Source organism: Microtus ochrogaster, chromosome 21 (genome assembly GCF_000317375.1).
Source record: "Microtus ochrogaster isolate Prairie Vole_2 chromosome 21, MicOch1.0, whole genome shotgun sequence".
NCBI classification, from domain to species: Eukaryota; Metazoa; Chordata; class Mammalia; order Rodentia; family Cricetidae; genus Microtus; species Microtus ochrogaster.
Genome location: NC_022022.1, coordinates 38848520 through 38874554, shown reverse-complemented (window position 1 = coordinate 38874554; position 26035 = coordinate 38848520). Strand labels below are relative to the sequence as shown.

At 40.8% G+C, this 26035-nt stretch overlaps 1 protein-coding gene across 1 annotated transcript in view; it reads right to left on the bottom strand.

Moving 5' to 3' along the window:
• Col24a1 (collagen type XXIV alpha 1 chain) overlaps nt 1-26035 on the bottom strand; it is a 249016-nt gene that overhangs the window by 211048 nt on the left and 11933 nt on the right. Inside the window, exons 3-7 of the mRNA XM_026783871.1 lie at nt 17898-19441; nt 13588-13641; nt 11094-11147; nt 8175-8228; nt 5027-5080 (exon numbers count right to left, since the gene is read on the bottom strand). Of these exons, the coding sequence (XP_026639672.1) occupies nt 5027-5080; nt 8175-8228; nt 11094-11147; nt 13588-13641; nt 17898-19441 (1760 nt within the window). The remainder of the gene's footprint in view (nt 1-5026; nt 5081-8174; nt 8229-11093; nt 11148-13587; nt 13642-17897; nt 19442-26035) is intronic.

Here is a 26035-nt window from a genome sequence, read left to right as displayed (position 1 = left end):
GAGAGAGAGAGAGAGAGAGAGAGAGAGAGAGAGAGAGAGAGAGAGAGAACACAAAGGAATGTACATTAAATGCCCACAAGTTTGACCATAAGATTTGCTTGGCATTCAACCATCTCTACAAGGTCATCATATTACAGGACCTATTTTAGGTTCTGTGTGATCCCCATTCCCCCTAATGCTGCAAAGGGGGGTTGAACCTCTGACCTCCTTGCAATGGCCTATGACACCATCCTTTGCAATCAAAAGCATATAAGTGAAACAAGATGTTTTCCGCGTCTGTTTTCCATGTTGCTAGCATGAACAGAGCGAGCACAGTGGGTTCTGGCTCTAATCTTTTCAGTGACTCGTCCTATCCTGAGCCCCAGCGTCATCCTATGTAAAATGATAGCATTGAATTGGGTAATTGCTAAATTGCAGTTGCTAGAATTCTGTGAGCACAAGAATTCGTCAGAGAGGACTTTGTTACTTTTGTAAAAATTTGGCTGATTTATGGATGAAAAGCAGATCTGAGACTCACTGCAGGCTTGAAGACACAGATCAAACTCGAGATGGATGTGCCCCAAAGCAAGCCTATCCTCAGGCTCCCAAGGTTGGCTCCCAACTCCATCAAAAGCAAAGACAGTTTGGAGATAAAAGGTCCCCACAGCTCTCAGGTGGACACAATCCTCAGCTGGTGGCACTATTTTGGGGCAGTCTGGTAGGACATGGGGCCTAGCGGAGGAAGCAGGTGTGACTTTAAGATTCTGTCAGGCCCCCAGTCTCTTCCAGTCGCTGCTTCCTGACCACGTGACAGGAGGAACTTCCCTTCCACGTGCTCTCCACCACAGTGTCTGCTAGCCATGGGCTCGCAGAATGACACTGGGGTAAGCGGAATGGGAGGGGATAGGCTGGATACAGGCTGCTGTAATCTAGATAAAAGGTGTTTGTAATTAGTGACCCAAGGGGACTTAGAGCTGTCAGAGATGACAGGCCTCCTAGGAGCTTGAACTTCATTTAGACTCCGTTTCCATGCATTGGTGTGGTAGCTCAGTGCCTAGGCGGGTGTTCATTACGTGATGTTTTGAATGAAGTGATAAAAAAATGGATGGAAAAATACTTGGGTGGAAGGGAGATTCTGCTTTTGAGTATTTCAAAACCAGCAGCATGTGAATTTTTAAATGAATATACTGATAAGAATAGAGCAAAAGCGTTCCTTAAGGAACTTGGTCAACAAGCAAATTTGACATCTCTATTTCAAAACTGATTAGAACATATTATAATAAATTAAAGAATCATCTTAAGTTTGTTATGGTATAACATTTTTCATAGCAGAAATCCCAGTCATAAATAGGGCTTAGAATTTTTGTTGTACATAGAGATTTTAATTTTAGATTTATTTATTTTTATTAAATTTATCTACGTGTGTGTGCACGCATGTGCCATGACATATTATGGAGATTGGAGGACATATCACAGGAGCCACTTTTCTCCTTCTATCATGGAAGTCCCAGGGATAGAACTTGGGTTGTCATGTTTGGTGGGTAGTGCCTCTAAGCACTGAACCACCTGGCGAACCCAAGACTTCAATTTTCAATGCTTCCTTGAATAATAACTTGAAGAATAACACCAGGCTTTTGAATGGAAAAACTGTACTGAACTAACCACAGCAATGCCCAGTGAGAGATGGCAGCTAATTCTGAGGATATAGATAGATATAATTGTGGAAGCCAAAATACCTGAAGTCAAATGAATTTAATGCCAGTGTTGAAATGTCAACAACCTAAGTCAGACTGAAGGAAACACAGTTTTCAAAGCCTCGCTGCTGACAAGGCTTTGGTCACCCCTAGCTGCCACTCTGGCCGTGCTCTCCAGTCCCCGTGTGCAGCAAAGACACAGCACAGACACGGAGACAGGGGTGGCAACACAGCTCGTAAGTAGCAGCTTTCGATTTAGAGGTTAGCACCACAGTGGGCTGGGAACCGAGCCAAGGTGAAACAGCTCTGCAGACTTTTATAGGGAGGATGGGCCCCTGAGAAATGATGTATGGAGTTGGCCATGAAGGGGCGGAAACCTTCACATTGTCTCCTCAGGCCCTGACACTTTGCCAGGCTAGATTCTTATTTAGATTCTTATGAGCATTCCCACTGAAATTCAGCGTGGCCATGGCTCCTCAGTGCTGCCTTGCTCCACACAGCTTTAGAGAGACTGGAAAGTCACAGCGGACTCCATGGAAGCAATCTCTCCCTTGCCTCCTTCACACAGGTGTTTATAGTGTGCTTTGCTGTGGACTTTTTTTTTTTCCCAAATAACCGAAGCAATTCTAATCTAATGAAACAGGCGTTCACGTTGGCTTCTATCATCTAAAACCCGGGAAGGCCTTTTGGTAGTCAGAAAAAGGTGTTTTAAATGCTTGCCGATTTTACAATTAACTGTTTGCATCCCTCATCCTCTTGACCCGAGGGGAGCTTTTCACTTGCTCACACGGCTGATGTTTTTACAAAGCAAAACAGGCGGCTTCCAATTTTAATATGGCAGCTGATGGGCTATTTATAAAGCAATTTAAAAAGCTCTCTTGAATCCAAGCTTGGACTCACAGCCCCTGTCTTCTGCCCAGCTCAGCATGCATTCTGGCTTCAATTGATCTGCTGTTTTGGCAAAAAAAAAATAAGTGAGTGGGAGTTGAAAATATACTTTAACTCATAGGAAAGTAAGAGTTACAAGCAGAAATGGTGTAGCAGAGGGGTCAACAGAGGGGACAAACGCTGGGTAGAGAGGTGGGCGCTATTTTAAAAAGAGAGGTAAGAGCAGCTGAAGGGAGAAAGAACCAATTAACATAGTTCTGCTGGAGAGTAGACAGAGCACTTCAGCTGCCTCGCGCTGCTATTTCTATCTCAATAGTACTCAGACTTGTCAAAACTTTCCACATTAATCTTTATGCATCTCAACAGTTTTTGTGAGTTTCCTTCCAGTCATTATAGTTTTTAATATCACTTGAGTTTGGTTTATATTAGGAGAATTTTTAACATTTTCATATCCTTTCCAGAGAGAGAGGATAGTGAAGTCATGTCATCTGCTGTCCAAAACTCTCGTGAAAATCAGCACCACACATCTGTCCCATTCAGGCTGGGGGCAGCTAGAAATATGGCAAACTGAATGCTTGCCTTGTTGACTCCCGTGGGAGGCCTCACCCCTTCTGAATGGAGATGGGGAGGAGAGGATGGGGGAGGAGAGAGGGGAGAGGGAACAGGAGGAGAGGAGGGAGGGAAAACTGGTTGGTATGTAAAAATATGTAAAAGAAATATGGCAGACTGAAACTCAAATACTGACTTGAATTATGAACTAGCTCCCAGGAAATACCGTGAAAAATGATCACAAACACAGTCATTTGTGTCAAACCGTCCAGGACTGAGTTCAAGATCACCAGTGTGTGACTTTGGGTGAATTATTTACCCAAGAATACGTCAGTTAATTTGTGTATGGTCTATTCGGGATTACATACACCCCAGGGTTGTTTCAAAAAGTACCCAGCAAACTAGAACACTGCACATAATAAAATAGTTACTGTTGATATTAGCAGTGTTACCCAAGTAATGCCTAAGATGGTTCAAGTGATAGAAGGGTGTAATTAGTTCATAGCAGTCGAAACCTAAGCACCTTATTGACATCTCGGTGTGAACATGTATGTGGTTAAAAGCCCACAGGTCCTGTCTGTCTCCATAGGTTTTCTATCTTGATCCTGCTATAGCTCTTTGTGATGCTGAGCAAGTTTCTTAACCTCTCTGGGCCAAGCTTAGCTTCCTCACTTAGAGAAACTTAAGTACTGGCTTGATCTTGAGAATTCATCTACCACTCTAGGGGCGGGCTGTAAGAATGAAGGAATACGGGTGTGTGAGACACTGCTAGTACAAGTCTCCTTCTAGATTCTTCTAGCACAGGCTCTATTTGTAGGAACCAACTCTTTGAATTAACTGGTACAGAAAAAAATAAACACCTTAAATTGAATTAAGGAGCTCAACTTTATTAAGTGTAAATATCCATATCTTTTTATAATGAGCTCAAATTATATTTACATAAAATCACAGTTATACAAAAAATTTAAAGTACTTCCTTCTTTGGGCAGATTTTTAATGTCTTTGGTTTTTTATTTATTTTTTTATTAAAAATTTCCACCTCCTCCCTGCCTCCCATTTCCCTCCCCCCCCCCCCGGATGGAGTGGGGAGGACCTTGGACTTCCCACAGGGCAGGGAACTCTGAAAAAGGGTCATTATTATCTGAACGTTCTACCAAATAGCATCTGCCTTTTATCCTTCCATACAGGAGGGGCATTAAAGTATACCAAACTCATTTTGAATGTAGATTACACCCTCATATAGACTGCATACAGACAGACAGTCGGATAGAAAGTTGACTCAGTCCAGCCTTGCCCCTCCCACCTGATGCTCTGCCTCACTACAAAGGAGGAAGAGCAGAGCCAGCTGCCCAAGGACGGAAATCTGTGCACTGTGAGCCACATTAAATCCTTCCTCCTTTGAAACTGCTTCTCTCAGTATGTGTCACAGCAACAGGAAGTCTGACCAGCAAACGGCTCCTCGGGCTCGTGTTTACAGACACATTGTGGCAGTCACTGCATCCTCCTAAGTGGGAATCCTTAAGAGAAACCCAAGGGTATGACTGATAGACATCTCATTTGGGCATAAATGCTATATGCAGACAGAAGAGCCTCAGAATGAAGATGCCGGGTTAGTATACCTTAAAAGAGGGAGGGTGTTGATACCCTGTCTGTGACGTTGCCTTTGTCCTACATGGGAATTCACTCTCCATCACTAAACTCCAGGGTCCTTTACTTTTCCTAAGATATCGTCTTTAACGGATATTAAGTTTCTGGATTATAATAGCTAAACTCTGATTAGTTTTCTTTTGCTGAGCAAAGAGATCTGAGGCTTTGTTGAGAGGCTCAACTCCAGAGTGGGATTGCAGTCACAGAAGCTCTCTGAGATCCATCTGGCATTCAATTACGTCAGAGAAAAACAGCTAAACTCCTCTTACCTTTTCACCTTGTAAACCAGGGGGGCCCACTAATCCAAAAACACCATGGTCACCCTGTAAACAGAACACAGAGGTTTAATACCATGAAAGAAAAGAGAAAACGAAAGCTTCAGCTTGAGAGAACAAACCTTGCGCATACACCGCTCATCTTGACAGTCTGCCCTGAGTTCCGTCTCGTTCTCTCTCAATCCTTCCCAGCATTCTTTCTGTCTTCAGCATCTTTCCCCCAAACCCAGGGCTTCCTAACCCCTTCCAGTGCTGACTGCCTTATATTTTTCCATTTACATGCTTGTATTCCCTTTTCTGTGTTGTTCTATTCTCTAGGAATCCCTCTTACCAACAGTTTACAGTGTCTAAAGAAGTTTCCTTAGACATCCCACAGAAACTTAGGTAGAGGGATTCCAAGTTCATGGTGTACCTGGGCTACAGAGAGTGTTAAAGGCTATCTGGGCAACTTAATGAAATACGACCCCTCAAAATAAAATTGGGGATGGAGAGGCCTGGGCTGATGCTCAGTGGTTGAACTGTTTGCTACACATGCGTGAGGATTCCATTTAGAAGCTCTAAAGCCTAAGTGAAGTCAAAACTGGCTGTAGTAGGTCACCATTGTCACCCCAGTGCTCCTCTGGCAGGATGGGAGGCAGACGGAGGAAAGTCCCTGAAAGCTTGTGGCTCAGCCAGCCTGAGTTATGCAGTGGTGAACAACAAAGAGACCCTGTCTCCAACACAATGAAAGATAGTACTCAACAGTAACAGTCAAGGTTGTTGTCTGAATTTCACATATGCTATGGCATGTGAATGCTCCTTACACACATGCACACACACCATACACATACCCATACATGATACACACATGCACACATATCATACACCATACAATATCCACACGTGGTGTATATGCACATACACACCATACACACACCCATACATGGTACGTACACACACACACGCCATACACCATACACATACCCACACATAGTACACACACACACACACACACACACACACACACACACACACCATAAACATACCCATACATGGTACACACATGCACACACACCATACACCATATAATATCCACACATGATATATATGTATATATATGTACATATATATACAGACACACCATACACATACCCACACATAGTGTACACACACACACACACACCATATACATACTTACGTATAGTACAGACACACCCACTGAAAGGAGAGTTCTGGAGTCATACTTTAGTGTACAGTACTTGCCCTGGTCAGCGTTTGCACCAAGAAGGACAAGAAGCAGGGAAATGTGTCTGTCATTTTAAAACCATAGGTTTCACTTAATGCTCAATGGCAGAATGATATTAAATTTTGTATCTAACTGCATTTCTTATATACAACAATATCCACGGTTAGTACATCAATAAGTCAAAAGAGAAAATACTTCAACTGGAAACATCATTTAAGTTTCCACTCCCATACTGAGCCACCCTATATTTTGTACAAAAAAATCATAGAGAAAGATAAAACCAAGCATTTGATATGGATGCTCATGTTTAATCTGAAGTCTCTATTTTGAAGTCACCAAACAGAGTTGACCTCTAATTCCAACATTTAATAAGAGAGCAAACATGCTGTATTTAGGCACTTTAAAAGATGGCATTTGTATTTCTCAGATTTCCTGGTATTTTCCTCATAATTATGACCACATCAATGAAGATCTTGTCTTTCTGGAAATAGACTTTGATTCCCTTATTGTGTTTTGCAGCATCTCTAAACTTAGTTCCATAACAGAAAAAAAATTACTAAAAGTTTAGATATTTTTGAGGATTCCTGGCAAGGCTTTAAGTTTATAAAAGTTTCTTTAAGTCAATTACGAGGTCAGATTTCAACCCAGCAATCACTGGAATTGTTTGGAGATTTTTGACTTGTGATTCTATATCAATATAAACAAAGCCATCTTATATTTGTATCACATTTATCAAGAGCTTTTCAAATGTCTTCCTATGGACCGTGCTAGCCTTTTAGACGACAGCCTTTATCCCAGATAAAGCAGTGGTTCTCAATCTGTGGATCACATCCCCTCTGGGGTTGAATGACTCTTTCACAGGGGTCATCTAAGACTATCGGAAATGCATGATTGCATTACAATTCACAACAATAACAAAAGCACAGTTACTGAAGTAGCAAGGAAAATAATTTTATGGTGGGGAACACGAGGAACTGTGTTAAAGGGTTGCAGCTTTAGGAAGGCTGAGAACCACTTGATGTACAGGATTTATAACATTCCTAAAATATACAACTTTGTATTTAGGCATTACATGCTCACATATACTAACAGTAAAACGTTTGAGGTTAATAACAAGTCCTGGGCCAGATATGGAGGGGAAACTGCCTGTGAACTCAGCACTTGGGGAGCAGAGATAGGAGTCAGTGTTATTTTTAGATGCACAGAGATTTCAAGGCCAGCCTGACTTACATGAGACATCATCCCAAGGGAACAAACACAAACAAAAAACCACATTCTGTTCCAATTTTAGCACATTCACCCCGTCTGATGCAACATCGGTCCACAGCAGACACTCGGTAACATTACTGGGAAGACAGATCATCCAGTGAAGGTGAACATAATATACTTAATTCTTCAAATAGTTCTTTGTTTGTTAAACTTCAGCAGTTTTCTGCTATCTTCTCTGGCCATATAATTTAAAGAGAGAAAAATAATATATCTATTTGTGTGTATGTGTATGGTGTGTGTTTGTATGTGGATGTGTGTGCATACCCACGTGTACATGTGAACCTGTGCACATGTGTGCACCTGCTTGAGTGAACTCATTCACATATGCACATGTGGAAGCCAGAGATAATGTTGGGTTTCCCTCCTGTAACTGTTTGCCTTTCATTTGGATGCGGGGACCCTAACAAAACCTGGAATTTGGGGCAAGCCCCTAAGATTTGCCTTTCTTGCCTCACAGCACTTAAGTTATAGACCCCAGCACTGTCCACGTTAGTTTATAAAAAACAGTTGTTAGGGAGCCAAACCCAGGTCCTCAGGAAGGTGCAGCAAGAATTTTACCCGCTATGCCATCTTCCCAGACCCCTAGAAACTGGTTTGTCAATATTAAAAACAAATAAAACTATTTTTATTTTATTGAAAAATAATTACCTTTTCTCCAGAAGCAGCTTGGCCTGGCGAGAACCCGGGATCTCCTTTGGGGCCCTGGATATGATAGTTAAGAGAGACTTTGTGAAGTTACGTGATGTGTGCTACCAGGTTTAGTGACATGTCCACAGATGCTATACACAGTGTAGAATATTAAATAACATCATTATGTGTCTGAATTCACAACAGCTGTGGTTTTCACCACAAGGCCAAGACTGCGCCTGTCAGGGTTTCATCATGAATGGAGCAGGGACCCTGCTGGAGGAGTTAGCAGCAGCTAATGGCTTTCTTCATTTCTTCAATGATGCAGCCGTGGATTAGTTCCTCAGGCACAAGTAAGCAGCGTCCAGCTCAGGCATACAAGGAACTCTAATTAGCTTCAGTGGCTCACAAACAAAGAGAAGACCTGAAGTCGGAGGGCGACTGCCACTGGGGAAGGGAAGAGGATGACAGAGGGCACTTGGGCACGGAAATGACAAAACCCGTTAAATTCATGTGAAAAACTGTTAATAAAAAAATAGAAAAGAACAGCTTTGAGCTAGACATGGGTTGTTTCCTTTTTAGTGTGTTTTTCAGTCTTGTTTGTAAAAGCTGCAATCTCTAATAACATCCCAAGTACAACTGAAGTTTAAAACAATGAGAGGCCCTATCATACAACAAAAGTATATGCTCAACTATGTTCATAGCAGCATTGTTTGTAATAGCCAGAACCTGGAAACAACCTAGATGCCCGTCAATGGAAGAATGGATGAAGAAAGTATGGAATATATACATATTAGAGTATTACTCAGCAGTAAAAAACAAGGAATTCTTGAAGTTTGCGTACAAATGGATGGAAATAGAAAACACTATCCTGAGTGAGGTAAGCCAGACCCAAAAAGAGGAACATGGGATGTACTCACTCATATTTGGTTTCTAGCCATAAATAAAGGACAGTGAGCTTATAATTCACGATCCTAGAGAAGCTAAATTAGAAGGTGAATCCAAAGACAAACATATAGGCATCCTCCTGAATATTAACCTTCATCAGGCGATGAAGGCTCTTCAAGCTGATGAGGGAGAGGGACTTGATCTGGGGAGGGGGAGGGAAATGGGAGGCGGTGGCGGGGAGGAGGCAGAAATCCTCAATAAACAAATAAATTTAAAAAAATAAAACAATAAACATTGAACAATATTATTATTAATAATACTTTGCAGAATAGTGAAGTTTACACTGCTTTTGCTACTTTTGAGACACAATGAACTTTTGTTATTGTTAGCTAAATATATTATTCCACTATTAACAATTATTGCACATGAATAATAATGCTATTATTCTAGCATTGGAGTGATGATAGTTTAATAAGAGAAAATTGCTCATCACAAACCTTAACATTTCATTACCATTGTCAGCTAAGACAAATAAGTCTCCATTCTTAGAGAATGGTAAATACTGTTTTCACTGTGTGAAAGAGAGAAGTAACTGCATTTTCTCTCATGGATGTATGGATACTTCTGAAAGCTCACAAGCTGACCAACTGAGGAGAGATGACCCGAGGAGAAGCCCCACCTGATGCTCAGTATTTTCTTTTGACCAATTACAAATTTAGGAGAGAATTAGCAATACAACTAAGAACGCTGTGTCCTTCAGTCGAAGACGCTTTTTGAGAGAAGCTTGTTTTCTAGTTGTCTGTTCAGAACCACCACCATTTCTAGCAATGATGCTACAGTGGTTACTAGACTTTCGACCTAAGAAATTGGTTTATGGTATTTTAATTCTTAAGGACTCAACTCATTAAATAACAGTAATAATGATAAAAATTATAATCTGGGCATAGAGGAAAGTGTAGGTACCCCCGGTTCTTAGGAGACTGAGGTAAGAAAATCTTTTGAGTCCAGGAGTTCAAAACTAGCCATGTTGACGCAGCAGCACCCTTGTCTCAACAAAATAAAGCCTAAAATACCTTTACAGATAGCTGACAGTGTCTATTGTTAAAACCAGTGTCTGTACTACGTGCTATACGGTATTACGCCTGTAGCTCTTGTGCCATTACAGGTCGGTACGCTAGCCAGGAACTGGGCTGAGAGACCCAAAAAACATAGACACACAGACACAGAGACATGGGTCACTCTTGATACAAGAGTGCCAAGCTTATTGTGCTCAGGGGCAGCTTATATAGTGCTCTGGCCACACCCCAGCTCCCGGGATCTTTCAGCTGCAGACCCACCAGCCTGCCATCAGGGTCTCGTGCTCAGAGCAGCTGCAGGCTGCTCAGAGCAGAGGAAAACAAGTTGTTTTGCTCAGAGCAGCTGCAAACATAGGAAAAACAAGCTGCTCACAGGGAATTCGGGGTCCGGGAGTCCACAGATCCCAGTGGTTCCCAACAGTCTATGTAAAGGGAGCAATAAAATCTAGATAAAATGTTACTTGCTTTCTATTGCTGTGATAAAAAATATTGACCAAAAACATCTAAGGGAAGGAAGGGTTTATTTGGCTTACATTTTCCAATTCCAAGGCAGGAAGTCAAGCAGGGCAGGTGCCTGGAGGCACGAACTAAAGCAGAGGATATAGAAGGATTCTGCTCACTGGATTGCTCCACATGGCTCACCTGGCTTGCTTTTTTATGACGCTCAGGACCACCTGCCCAGACAATCTTCTTAAAGAGCCATGATCTAGAACTGTCAGAGACTTTCTATGCCCCAAGTCTAGCATGAAAAGCAGGAAACTATTTTTTTTTTTTTCGAGACAGGGTTTCTCTGTGTGGCTTTGGAGTCTGTCATGAAACTCGCTCTGTAGAGCAGGCTGGCCTCAAACTCACAGAGATCCTCCTTCCTTTGCCTCCCGAATGCTGGAATTAAAGTTGTATGCCACCACTGCCCGACCAGAGAATATTCTTTTAAGATGTCAAGAAAACGGCATGCTGCTCACTAGGAATTTCTCACCTTTGGACCTGGCAATCCAGGTAACCCAGGATTCCCATGTGGTCCCGGAATGCCCTGTAAATAAGGAAAATGTCTCATTATTCTAAGAACAGATAAATTACAGGGCTTCTGTTGACAGTCATAAAACCATTACATAATATAGTCTCATTAAAATAAATGCTAAACGTAAAACAAAAACTATTTGCAAAGCTATGCCTTCTGCCACCTTTGATATTCCGGCTCTGGAGAGAATAGCTGTGTTACTCAGACAGTAGGACAGTGGAGTTCATCTCCCACAACAAATGCTGCCTCGAGGTGGCATTATCCACCACCTCTGTCCAGAGCACAGAGCTTACTGCTCCTTCTAAGGTGTGAAGAGTCAGAACCCAACAATGTGTGACCCTTTGACAGCTGTACTCTTTGACCTGCGCATCCGTTTATACAGCCAAGATTTGCATCTCACCTCACTAACTCTGCCACGTCTATCCAGGTGCTTTCTCAAACCTCAGTTTGCTGCTACCTCCCTTTTAAAAGCTTGGCCTCATCATCGTGAGAGGTAACCCCTCTCTCCGGACAGCTGCTTTGGAAACTCCGGAATGTGAGATTCATAGTATGTCGCTTCCAGGCACTGTATGCTGTTTTAATCTGTTATGTAAATATTGTATTATTGTTTCAACTACATCATGACTTGCTCTATTTAGTTCCAGGATTAAAATATTTTTACAAAGAAACTCTGTATCTTACTAATCTAGTACTCCGTCAGCCACTTGAATGTTTGTCTATTTGATTGTACGTTGCTGATGAATTATTATCATCTGGATTTAAAAATCGATTCTCTTCCCCGAGAACCTAGTTTGTACCTTGAACTATGATCATACTTGACAATTTTCATTACTAACTCATACAACAACCCTGTAAGAAAGCTACTTTATTCTGACTCAAAAAAATGAGAAAAATTAAGGTCACACACCAATGAGCACAGAAACTGAGACATTCTCCTGAAACCCTCTAGGTCTGCAGGTGCCTGATGGATTTTGTACTCCTGCCTCTGTGGTCTCTAAGCTCACATCTTAATATAGAACATAACTCAGTAATTAGTTGCTCTTCAGGAAAAATTGCCTTGGGGAACTCAACAGTGTTGACACTGAAAATACATCTAACAAGAATAAAACTAAGGAGAAGCCATTACAGTCCATGACGCTGGTAACTTTAAGAAAAAAAAAAGGGGGGAGGTGGGAAGATCTAGGAGTTTAATGAATAAGTTGTTGCTGTAGACTTCAGGGTAATGGGTTTAACCCTATTTCACAGAATTCAGCAGTGCAACCATGAGCCAACACTTTAGGAAAAAGGTGTACCAACTAAAGTTTGGGATTTTTCAAAGAGGGTTGACTTGTTGACTGTGACCACATAGGACCAAATTTAGGGAGGGAGAATTTGCAAAGCTGCAACTTTCAAGTAAGAGAATCCATTATAGGGGATGAAATTAGGAACGCACCCAAAATAACTGGTCCCAAGAAGTGGACTGTTCTCGCCTTAGGAGCTAGCAGGTTGGGCAAATAGAAGGGTGGACATTAGAGACAGGACCCCATGCGCCTTTGAGATTCAGAGCCTGAAGGTCATCCTGTCGGAAAATAACAGCTTTGGAGTAACGAGGGACTAGAATCAGTGCAAAGAAGGTGAGAGAAGAAAGTCAGGACCCCAAAGTCTCCGCACAGAAGGTGGAAGGAGGAGCGTGACGGACTGACGAGCGGGAGAATCGAGAATAGATGATGACGTAGGAGACTCTGATAGACTATCGACCCCAGGGCTTCAGAAAATGCTAAGCAGAACTAAAGCACACTGGGAATTTATCTTCGCCTGCAGATGCACAGTCATTTGGTGGGAACAGAGAGAGCACAAGGCAATATCTTACAGCCACTTGGCTTTATATTCTTGGTATGATTTAAGTAAGGGCGCAAAGAAAGTCCGTTACAATTAGAGCCGTTTGCATCTGTCTTTGCAGCGCACAATTCTTTTTCAGTTTATTCAACAAAGACTTTCTTCAGCAAAAGTCTATATTTATTTCTCTAGGTTGAGAGAAACTAACTAACAGAGCAATAAATCTTTCGTGGGATCCATTTATGTGAGAAAATACTGCTGATCCATAGGCAGCTTTTTTCCTTCATAATTCTTTTTCCTAGTTGATGACTCCGGTATTTCCTACTATACAGTCTAGGAATGCACTATTTTAAGGCAGTCAGACCCTGACCTTAGAACATTGGTATCATTTTATAACTAAGAATAATATGAGGGGCTAACCAACCAGCCACAGCTCTCCAAAGTTGACCCTATTCCCTGGACATTTTCACAGGGCGTTCTTTGGCTGCCTACACCCACACACACCAGGCTGCACTGCAGGAGCTAAGTGCAAAGACATTTCCAGAGGATGCTCGTACCGTCCAGGATTAGGAAAAAACAAAGACCCTAACATATTACCCTTCTATCTGATAACATGACTCGAAGTCCGTCTACTCACCCGCGGGCCTCTCTTGCCTGATGGACCCGGGATACCCATGGGACCAGGGGGACCCTTAGGAAGAAAACATCAAGGTATTAGGCAGGATAAATAGCAATCATGTCTTTCTCACAAATATCTGTCCTATGTCTGCTCCACAATAACTCTCCCCCACACACATCTTCCCTGTTCCCAGCTGACAGTGGTTTTAAAGCGACATTAACTTCTAACCCACATCAACATGGATGAGGTGAAACCCTACCACATCTCCTCTTTAATCTGGCTAGAAATGGCAGCGGGAAGTCGTCGGCTTACAACTACAGCCACACTATCTGGTTTCTACAGAGGACATAACTAGTAGTTTTGTGAGTGATTTTTACTCACATTTTTTTTACTAAATTTGTTTTTATTATGGAAGGAGAAATTCAACTTAGATCTGGCACCCAAGTGCAGGTTTTTTTTTTTAACACACTCCAAAAAGAGCATTTTAACCTCGAGAAATGGAAGGACTAAGCATTTCGTGTTTCTGTAAAAGAATTATACCAAGGATCTTCATGAGGTGCTAACCTGTTATGCTGAGGTATTTCTTATAAAGACATAATAAACCTGTCTCATAGCAAATGTGACATACCAGGAGCTCACTAATAAAGCTAAATGACTTATAAAGGAAAAATGAAGGGACTAGAAAGCTAACTCAGGGATTAAGAGCACTGGCTGCTCTTGCAGAGGACCTGGGTTCAGTCTCTAGTATCCTTATGGTAGCTCACAGCCGTCTATAACCTCAGTTACAGGGGATCCAATGCCCTCTTCTGGTTTCTGCAAGCACGGGGCGTTCATGCAGTGCAGTTATGTAAATGAAGGGAAAACATTTAGACACAGAAAATGAAAATCAATATTAAATTAAAAGGATGAAAAGATAACCCTCAGTATGGGAAAATATTTACAAACCATTCCTCAGACAAATTAGTAATAGACTATATCAGAGCTTTGAAAACTTCACAGCAAAATAATCTCTGCACATGAACAAATTATCAACATGAACATTAGTTGATTAAGATATACAAGTATCTAATAAGCATGTAAAAACTGTTCAGTTTACCTAGTTTAGTTAAATGCTTAATTAAAAATGTAATGAGATACCGTCTCACCTCAGTTATCTTTCCAAAAAGCAAAAAAAAAAAAAGGAAGTTGCTTACAATGCACTTCCTGTTTACTTAGGTAATAGCATATTCTTTTGGAATCTTTGATAGAATTGAAGAATTTATAGTTATAATTTTCCTTAGTTATGATAAAAATAAAGTAGATATAAATATTGTAACTGTAAAATAAAAACCAAAAACAACACAAAAAACAAAGACAGCAAGGATGAAGAAAATCTCATAAACTCTTGTTGGTGGGAATGTAAATTAGTTTGTCAATTACAGAAAGCAGTATGGACATACCACAAAACCTAAAAATAGATCGACCTTACCATCCAATATCATACATACATACATACAGATATGTATGACTCAAGTTGGCACAGGAGATAGAAACCTGCTCCTCCATGTCTATCGGGGCTCTACCAGCAGCCGCCAAGTGAGGGCATCAACCAGGAGATGATTAGGTAACAAAATATGCTATGTCTCACAGGCAAGGATAGCATACCAAGGATGGGATTGGAAGACACAGAAATGTACCATATAGTCTCGTGCAAGCATAGAAGATAATATTATAAGTATAGCTGACACAAACATGTACATTTATTATGTGTCTATAAAGTAACAAATTAAAAAGTATACTATAGAAGAACTGTATAGGGATGAAGTCAGAAAAAAAAATGCTATCACCCCAAACTGGGAAAGTGGCCAGTCCACCGGGTTTACATAGACAGATCAGGGAGTAAAACAGCGTCTTCAGGTTCATGGAACTCTGTCACCAGTCATTCTCCTGCTAGCACTCTGTAATCTTCCATCCTCCACCCTGTTCTGGACTCTCCAAGCTCAGCTGTGGTCTTCTCATCAGAAAAACCTCCACTCTGTTCTCAACGTCTTGGTAACTCTTAGCAATGCCAATCAACTTCTTCCCCCCAAGTAATCCTTTTTGTTCCTGGCTTTTGTAAAAGCACGATATTTTTCTCTGCCATCATTTCAGCTATTCTGATTTCTTCTTCTAACACCAGCAGGCGAAGTCCCCCCCCCCCGCTTTGGTTCCCGGCCCTCTTGCACAGCTTTCTCTGTAAATATCGCACAACCTTATCATTTCAACTGCAGCACTGACAAGGAAGACTCTCGGATGTGTGTCCCAGCCTTAACTTTGCTTCTCCAACTCTTTCAACTGAATGACACTGCCTTTCTTCTTATCAAGCATCTGCTGCCGCTGATAAATGGATGGATTTGCATCATTCCTTTCAGTATTGTTATTGCTACTCTCTGACTATCTGACAACAGTCTCTGATTTATTTTTTTTAACCTGGACTCCATATCCACTTAACCTGCAAGATCTATTATATATCTTCCTTCAAAACATCTCTCGAATCTACCTTCCCATTTTCTCTTCTGCCAACCCGAATCACGTCCAAATCATACAACACCAAGATGAAACCAGGAACTTCCCACCTATTTTGGAGACTATGGCCAGACTGAATTTTGTAAATTAGTCTTTTTAATTAGGAATCTACAAAATTCTGGAGAAAAATATAAAGCTCAAACTTATCAGCTTGACAGTTGAGATTCTCAATGATGTGACACTCATCAAAAACTTGCTTGGGTTTTCGTCAGTCATTATCCAGCCTGACATAAAAGAGTTTGGCCTTAGAGACAGAAGATCTGTATTTAAATCCTGACTGTATCATTTACTAGCCATGTTATTATTGGCAAGACAGTCTTCAGTTTCTTTCACTGAAACATGAGGACAATTGTACTAACGTAACAAGGCTTTTCTAAGAGAAGGCATATGAAGGGTGAGTTAGAGCATCATCCACATCTATGAGCGATGGTTGCTACTCCTCTCTTCCCCATTTCCAAATCTGCCTTTCTCATCCATCAAAATATTTACTCCTTAAAGTCCAGTCCTACATAATTCTGTCATAAGAACCTAGTGCAGTGACCTATCTGGGTTCTTTCATGGAGAAATAATAATATTTTATTATTTTTATTGGCTCCAAAATAGTATTTTTCACCCCACACATTTAGTTTATGAGATTATGTCTTTAGGCCACATATGATTTATTTTATTGTTTTTAATTGTGTGTATGTGTAGATAAGTGTGTGTGTGTGTGTGTGTGTGTGTGTACTCACACTTATAAGATCAGTGCCTTCAGCGGCCAAAGGTTTCAGATTCCCTTCGACCTGGAATTATAGGTGGTTGTGAGCTGCCCAAGGTGGGTGCTAGTAACTGAACTAAGGATAGAAGCAATGCTATCTCTTAACACCAAGCCATCTCTCCAGCACCCAATAGTGTGTATCTTGCTTCACCACAAGACATAGTCACACACGTACTTAATTTTTCTTATTGAAACGTATGCTCCTTCAGAACAAAGGGGCTGTGATTCTGCCTCAAGTTCTGCATAGACTAAGGAAACTCCTGTTGTGCACATTATTGCCTTACACATACAGATGGAATAGCGATTTGGGGCTTTATGGAAGAGATCAGGAGATTAATACTCACCCCACTACACTGACTTTTGGAGGAAAGTAGGTGGCTACCTATAATTCTTTACAAGTACTGTAAAGGGGTTAATTCTATACAGCAGGGCATCTATTGGATTTATTGTAACCCTCAACAGTTTGCTTTAAGAAGACAACTTCCTCAAGGAATAGCCACAAGGAAACACCAGCCAAGAATAGAGCATCATCTTATCTCAGTCTACGGCTTCTAGAACTCAGCTGATGATTCAAGTTATATTTTTATCAAATGAAGATGTGTCTCAATGGTGTTAGAGCGATGGATCAGCAGTTAAGAGCACTTGATAGACCTGGGTCTGATTCTCAGCACCTATGTGGTGTTTCACAACAGTCTGTGATTCCAGGGGACTGAACACCCTCTTCTGGCCTCCATGGCCACCAGACATCCATGTGTTACAGAGAGACATGCCAACAAAACATCCACAAACATAAGACAAGAAAATACTAATAAAAAGCCATCCTCTTAGAACATATGTAGTATACTTAACTTTTTGAAATCAAATTTTTGAGACATGCAGACAAATTACTTAAGATTTACAAATATCAAAGGCAAAAACAAGCCCTGGTCTCCTGATCTATCCTATGGTGTTTGGCCCAGACACCTCTCTGAAATACATGGTAAGTTAGCGCATTAAGACATAGTTTAAAAAGAAAAATCCAACTTACGGGAGGTCCAGTGTCCCCTTTGGGCCCTCTCAGATAGTCCACGTCAAGCATTTCACTATAATCCTCAGAATAATAATAATCATAAGGCTGGGCTTCATAGCTAGGGTCGATGGTATAAGTAGCATCAGGTTGAAATTCCCCTTCCTTCCTTAGTTCAAGGTGGTTATCCATAGAGGGCCCAAGCGTCACTCTATACAAGGAGGTGTTAAAAATCTGTTCCCTTTCCATGAGTTCATTGGTGTGTAGATTTGCTGTGATATTTTTCTTGAGATTAGTCATGGCCTCTTGATTTGTGTGTGCAATGCTAGGTGATGTCTGCTTAGGCAGAGGCAGGCCAGCTGCTTCCTCATTGTGTTGGGTGATGTTGTCTGCTCCATCTAAAGGGGGGCTAAATTTCTCCTCTGTATTTATTCTTGCCTCACTGTGGCGATGATGAGACACTGGCGGGTTTAAATTGGTCTCTTCCTTGTTGATAATTTCTTTAGCTTGAAGTCCGTAGTTTGGGAGAGTAACAGCTGAGGCGTTTTCTGAATGGAAAGAAGTTAACTGGGACCACGATGTCTGGTACTCTTGGCTTCCCTGTACTGTGGAAGAATTGTTATTTCTGATATTTGGAATATCTTTGCCATCAGAGAACGTCTTCTGTGGCAATTCTGTTTTACCAAATCCTTTGGTCAAGGGAGTGTATTCTGTGAAACTCTTCTGTACCAATTCTGTTTTACCAAATCCTTTGGGCAAAGGAGTGTGATTCGTGAGTGCCTCTTTTGGTAATTCTGTTTCACCAAATCTTTTGGGAAAGGGTGTGTGTTCTATGAATGTCTTCTGTTTCAATTCTGCTTCACCAAATCCTTTGGGCAAGGGTGTGTGCTCAGGGTGTCTGGTTGGCATTACTGCCGAGTGAGGAAGGCTTGTTTCAGCTTGGGACGTGTCTGCTTGGGGGCACTGCTGTTTCATGTATCTGCAATAGTCTGCAGACGCTGCTGCGGAAGGAATGATATCCAGCTGACACACGGTCCCTTCAAAGTGGACAGAATTATTATACATACTTCCCAAGGTGAACACACTGTGAGAGTCAAAGGTCTGAACCTCTGAAGCAGTCTCTCCACTAAAATATCTCTTTCCACATTCGACGAACATGGAGACCACTCTGTCTCTAACAGTGATGGCAAGCAAGTGCCATCGCTCATCGTGGACGCTGTAGTTGAAAAGCACCGATTGCTTTCCTCCAACATGGACTATCAGTTTCTTAGGTAGTAACTGTACTCCTAATTGCAGCCTGTTGTTATTTCGAATGCTGAAGAGAAATGCATTGTTCATTTTACGTGACTGCAACCCAATCAATACGGTCATTGGCTGTCTTAAGCTAATTGGTAAAATGTTCATGAGAGGTGACTCGATGTAGGCATTATTTTTTAAAGTGACACCAAATTCTGTTAACTGGACCCTCTGAGGTAATGTTGTGGGTGACGACGGCACAGCAGTAACTGGCGATGCGTATCTTACATCTTTGTCTCCAAGGCCTAGTTGATGAAGAATATCTATGCCTGGAAATGAGAGGAGAAAGAGAGAAAGGATCTTACTGGGACATGCATCCAAATGTGTGAGTATCAAAACAAAACTTTTCCCAATCAACGTAAGCATGCTTTATCAACAAGTAATTTCTAGGTAGCCAGCACTAGAGAGAGGTGCTACCTTCAGGCATTTGGATGAAGCAAGTGTGCATGCACCTCCGACACACACATACACATCATTATATTTTAGTCCCCCAAATATTTTAAAAACGAGTTTGGTGGCTTTGTTCTTTTCCATTTTATTGAAACTCCTGCCCCTTCACCATAAGTGCACACTCACAGCTTCTGAAACATCACTATGCCCTTACTAATAACATTTAACGACATCTATGTTTGGACAAAACTGAAACCCTGTGGATGAAAGTAACTTGTCACTCACAATTTCTTTTTTAATAAATTAAGTTCACACCATCACTTAAATTCTAATTTTCCAGACTTCTGAGAATTTAGTTGAAGCTTTCTTTGACTAATAGTTTAATCATATATTACACGTAAAGCTCCTTGGGAACCCAAATCCTTGAGTAAGGCATGAAGAGGAGTTTAAATTCGCCTTGCTGTAAGCCTTGCTCTTTCCCTGTCCCTTCCACGTTTCTCTGTCTTTCATATTTCCAGTTCTCGTCAGTGATGTGTACCCAGTTCATAGACTCTCTCTCAATATCTATTATGTAATACGTAGTTTCTACACAGTATGGCTTTAATATAGTTGTGGATTTAACAAATCCATTGTTCATTATATTATTGCCAGTAGTGATCTGCTTGTCTCTCTCACTCAACTATAAAGTCCTGAAAGACAGGTTCTGTCTGATTCATTACTACACTTCTACTGTTTCCTTGCCAAGAGTTCTAGAATTTCTGAATGAGTGAGCTTGTCCTACCAGAATCCAATCTGAATTCATATTCACCTTTAGAGTCATATAACTTTTAATGCCATTAATTAAATAATGAATGAATCTTTCTTAAAAACACAGTCAGCTTAGTCAAAGGTGTCATCCATCTGCATCTATGTGTGTCTGTAATAATCTCTGGGTAAAAATAGCAAAGAATTGCAGTATGTACAGGAAAATGAAAAAAAGGTGAAATTAGCTGAGAATACTTGGCTCTATTAATTTTCCTTTTGTGGCAAAGCAGTAGATATTTGAGAGTTTCTGTTCATTGCAAAGAATAAAGCATGAAGAGAGACTCTGAGGCCCAAGTCTGACAACTATGCATAACAATGAAGTATGTAGGGAATATTATTCATGTGTAATCCAGTACTATATTTGAAGTGTTTTCTCAGAGATATGTACAAACACACCAGTGAGTTAGAGTACAGTCATCAGTTGTGAATGAACTAGTGATAGCAATAATAAAGGGAATAACTGTGTAGTCTATGGTATTATGTGATAGTGAGTTCCAAACTTTTCCATAAAAATATTTCCAACAACAATGCAGAAATTTAAATTCAGTGGCCCATTTTAAAGCATTAGCACATAATTTACAAAAATATACCTTTGCTCTTTCACGTTATTTCATTATAACTAATGTAAAATTTTTATTATAATCCACAACATGGCTATTTATTTTCATATGCAAAATAAATTACTTACCAGATAAATTTGTTAACTGTGCTTATCACCAATCTTTAACAAATTTCACACCCTTGGAGTGTGTTCATGCCAAACTGTGTCTTGAGGGATTCCTGCCTAGTGATGTGGGATGTCCTTTTGTATATGTGTTGCTTTTATTGGTTGATGAATAAAACTGTTTTGGCCAATGGCTTAGCATAGTACAGTCAAGCAGGAAATCCGAACAGAGATAGAGAGAGAGAAGGCAGAGTCAAGGAGATGCCATGTAGCTGCCAAAGGAGGCAGATGCCAAGAAGCAACAGGTAACAAACCACAAACCTTGTGGTAAATTATAAAATAATAAAAATGTGTTAGTTTAAGATACAAGAACTAGCTAGAAATATGCCTGAGACATTGGCCAAACAGTGATGGAATTAATAATGTTTCTGTGTGATTATTTGGGTCTAGGTGGCCAGGAAACGAATGTGCACTCTCTGTTTGCATGTCTAGTGTTCTCTGACTTCAAGTATATTCATATCTCAGTCCCAGGATGAAGCCATGGAGAAGTGCTATTTCTTTGAAAATCATAACGCTTAAATTTAATTTATATATTATCATAGAGTCTGAAAATCATTATTCACTATTCGTAATCATTATTGACACCTTATGTGTCAAGTAAGTCAGTCATTCTGACACAAGTTTCTGATGTGACATCAAGGGTTTCATCTTCGTCCTGGGAATACCTGCTTTGCAAGTGAGTCTCTGTTTCGAGTAGTAATTAGATCCTATTAAATTGAGATATTATTAGGAAGAGTGTAGTAATATGAGTGGCGGGGCTGCGTCCCCAACACCCCAGCCGCCCGCTCGGCTAGCTTATGCCCCGAAATAATTACACGGACACTGTATTCGTTTAATCACTGTTTGGCCATTTCTATCTAGCCTCTTCTAGGCTAACTCTTGCACCTGGACTAGCCCATTTCTAATCATCTGTGTGTAGCACCCCAAGGTGCGCTTACCGGGAAGATTCTAGCCTATGTCCATCCTGGGTCGGAGCTTCATTGCGTGTGCCTCAGAGAGCAGAGCTCTCGCCTCTGCCCGCAAGAGTGGAGCGTCGTGTCTCTCTGAGGCATCTGCCCCCAAGAGGAGAGCTGTCGAGTCTCTGAGCTCACTTCCTCTTCCTCCCAGCGTTCTGCTCCTCCCACCTACGTTCTAACCTATCAGGTCAAGCAGCTTCTTTATTTAATCAACCAATGACCTTCCTCCATCAGAAGAGTATTAATCTGAAAACTTCAGAATGGATAGGTGTTCTTGGTATCTTATCAGTACTTCAGTTTTCCCCTATTGTAGTATTTAGAGTGAATTACTTGTAGAAGAGTCACACGGCTTAGAACAGTAATCCCTCAATAAATTGTTGTGAATGAACTGAGAACACATTTCTAAGACAGTCTGGTTGCTGCTGTGCATCATCCCTTCATCCTTGGTTACTTTCTCGACCAATAATTCAGGCATCATTCAAGCATCAATCCTCACCAGACTGCAATTCCATTATTATGCTGTGGAGCATTAAATAAACGTGATCATCAAGTTCATTTAGATGATTCTGGAATCATCTTTTATTTCTCATGACTTCATAGAACTCTTCAGCCAACCAGACTCACCACACGGGCTTTTCCATTGACTCCTCGGTGTCCACCGTCTTCTCTCTGCTATGTTGAGTCCTAACTCATGACTGTGCCCGCAGCCAATTATTTGTAAGAGTAAAAACAACCTGAATTTTGTATTTTTATAAGAAACAATAAATTTCATGAAGGATATTAAATGTACTACTCAGAAATCTTCATGCAATTTTCTTCATGGCCCTTTTCTGGTGATGTAATTTTGCAATTTTTTTTTGCTTCCATTTCTCATTTTAATATTTTGCTCCATCCTCAAGATAATGTCACATTAACTTAAGTACAGCCTTTTGATTTACTTTTCTACTTTTGTCTATTTTCTGTATTATGAGCTCATATCGGATTTTAATCTAAACTTTTTCTACTTTTTTTTTCTAATTAGGGAAGTTGAACTTGGCTACAAAGGTATTTCAGCTAAGCATCTGCCTGAGCAATGTTTTAGCCACATCTTCTAGATTTCATAGGTGCTTTTTTCATTGCTGGTTTTGCAGAAACTATTTTTATGCATTTCCTATGTCTTTTTAATCGTATTACAAGTTTTGTATTTTATGTTGCTGCCTGGTGTTGTCACTAAAATTTGACCTAACAGCAATGCATCCCGAGAGTGGTGAAAACTGATTTTATCTTTAATACTTTTTCAATTCCAATAAAGATTCATAAGCACCTGTAAAGGCATTTGTGGAGACTGTAATAGCCTTCATGGAGTTAGACTTCAGTGTTCACTTCCTGTATTCTCTAATTTTTTTGTTTTATACAAGGATTCCATTAGAAATGTATTAATTTGTTAATTAGATCCATTTCTGTTTTGCTGTGTCTCCTGCACTGCATAATTTCCCTCTATGCTCTCTCCAATATTATCTCAGTCTGTAAAGTTTGGTTTATATGACTTTTGAGTTCATAAGCCCACGAGTCTAATCTAGTTTAACTTCTTGCCAGCTCTTCATTTTTCAACCTCTTACGTTCATGTTGCATCGTCTTTCTTCACAGAAGTGATCTGACTTGAGTGCTTGAGTTTTTCCTTTTTTTTTCAACAAGTATCCAGAATATCTGTCTCATAGCAATTTTTGTATGCATCATATTTTTGTATGCATCATATTTTTGTATGCATATTTGTGTGCCTTTCCCTTAGTATCTTTCTACTTACGTTGCATCAAATCCTTTGACTTGCTCATTATTTCCCGGCCAAGCATATCCAGCATAGGATGTGAGAGCACCAGCCTTCCAGCTCTCCAAACCCCTTCATTGTTACCAGCATTTTCTTTCTAAAATTAGTCCCTTTATGCACCCACCTGTCTGTGAACCATGCCAGTCCAGGAGGACGGGCACTGCCAGCTTTGCCTACCTCACTCCCCTTCCTCTAGGCTCATTTCTGTTTCTTCATGCTTCAGAATGAATCCATTACCTCAGGAAATGAATTTCTACATTTTCTGAGCCCTTCCCCCTGCTGCCAAGGATAGGATCCATGCTTTTGTGTAGTACTTGTCCCTGAGCAGCATCTGCCTTCCTCAGACGTCCCTAGCACTTCTTATGTGCCAGGGTTAAATATTCAGAAGAAAGGAAGTACTAAATATTTAGGAAGTGTTTCTGTTTCTGCTTTCTTGGATGCTACTGGTGAATTGTGTCACTTCTATGTGCCATCACCTTTTTTCTCCATATTTAACCCCTATAGATTTTATCTCCTCATTTCCCCCCAAAATTGACAAGCTTGGGGGGAAAGATTTACTTCTATTTAGCTTGTTTCTGTTGTACTGCATGCAGAGACAGAAGTGGGAAGGTAATACCTTAAAGGTTCATGGTTACTTAGTCTATGCCCAGGGATTAGAGAGATGGTTCAGCAGTAAAGAACACTTGTTATTCTTGCAGAGTACCTAAGTTTGGTTCCCAGCACAACATGGTGGCTTCCAACTATCAGTATCTCCAGTTTCCTGGAGCCAATGCTCAGGTCCCTGGTGCACAGACATACCCATAGGCAAAACACTTATATATGTAAATTAAAATAAATATAAAAGAAAATTAAAGTCTATGCTCCCTTCCCAAATGATGAAACCAGGAAACAGAAACGGTGCAATCGGATCAAGCTCACACAACTATGAAACAGTGGAGCTGAATTGGAATTATCAGCTTCTCCTCAAGATCAACACAATGGCTGTCTCTTCCCATGCCCTGATGGCTGCCATGTTCTGCAAATATCACTTTATCACTAATGGATATAACTAACTAAGAGGGAAGAGACTCTGCAGTGGGAGAACATAAGATACTCAGGGATATTGCTGCTCTGAGTCATCCCCCATGCTGGGGCAGGCTCGTTGGTGATGCACCTCCTGAGTCCTTTATGCCCCCGTAAATTACTATAGAAACTCTGCTGTTTACTAAGCTGGAGCTGAGTGGGATTTTTAATGTTTGTTTTTCTGTTGTCCCCACATCTGAGGTGACTAGACATAAACTTCCCAGGAAGGGTGACACAAGAGCATCCTAGTTTTAATCTGTCACAGACCGAGCACATTTGGGGGCAGAAGCTGATGGAAAGGAGAATGTGGAGCTGGAAGACAGAAGGCACACACAAGAGAGACTGGGAAAACAGAGTAAAGGAAAGAAGACAGGAAAGCAAAGAAGTACAGGAAGAGAGAGAGGGAGGGAGGGAGGAAGAAAGAGAGCGAGAGAGAGCAGGGGGAGAGAAAGAATCCGATCTAGAACATAAGCTCTCTAATCTTTACTTTAAGCCTGGCTTAGACATCACTAAATTACAATTTGGAGTTAACATTTAGATATTTGGTACTAATACATACACAACAATAGGTAAATTATCTGTACCGGGTTAGTTTCATTAGCGGTCCTAACCACAAAATCAACCCAGATCATTAGTCCATGTCACTGACGAAATCAGTTACCATTTGAAAAAAAAAATAGATGATTATCCATAAGGCACTAGTGTTGCTATATTTCTTAAAGAATAGTGGTGACATGGACTAGTTCTGGCTCTGTACTTCGTCCTTCTCTAAGGTCTTTACTGTATGGTCATAATCCTCACAACGCTTTAGCAGACCCAACTGTCATCCCTATCTTATACTTAGGAAAAGTTGGAGCTAAATTCTTTTTCCAAGGCCACACAACAAGGGAGTGCAAAGGAGTCCATTGGATACCATCTCAAAGAGTCAATCCCTTACCTCAGCAACTTTTCATAACTTATCTCAATTTACCTAAAAGCAGAATGGACTGTACCCCCTCCTCTATCTGCTTCTTAAATGCAGAATAAATGGTGGTGTCACCATGGCAACAGCCATGCCCTCTTTACTGTAAACAGCAGGCCCAATGACGTCATTCAAACCATAGCTGCAACGACCACATATTCT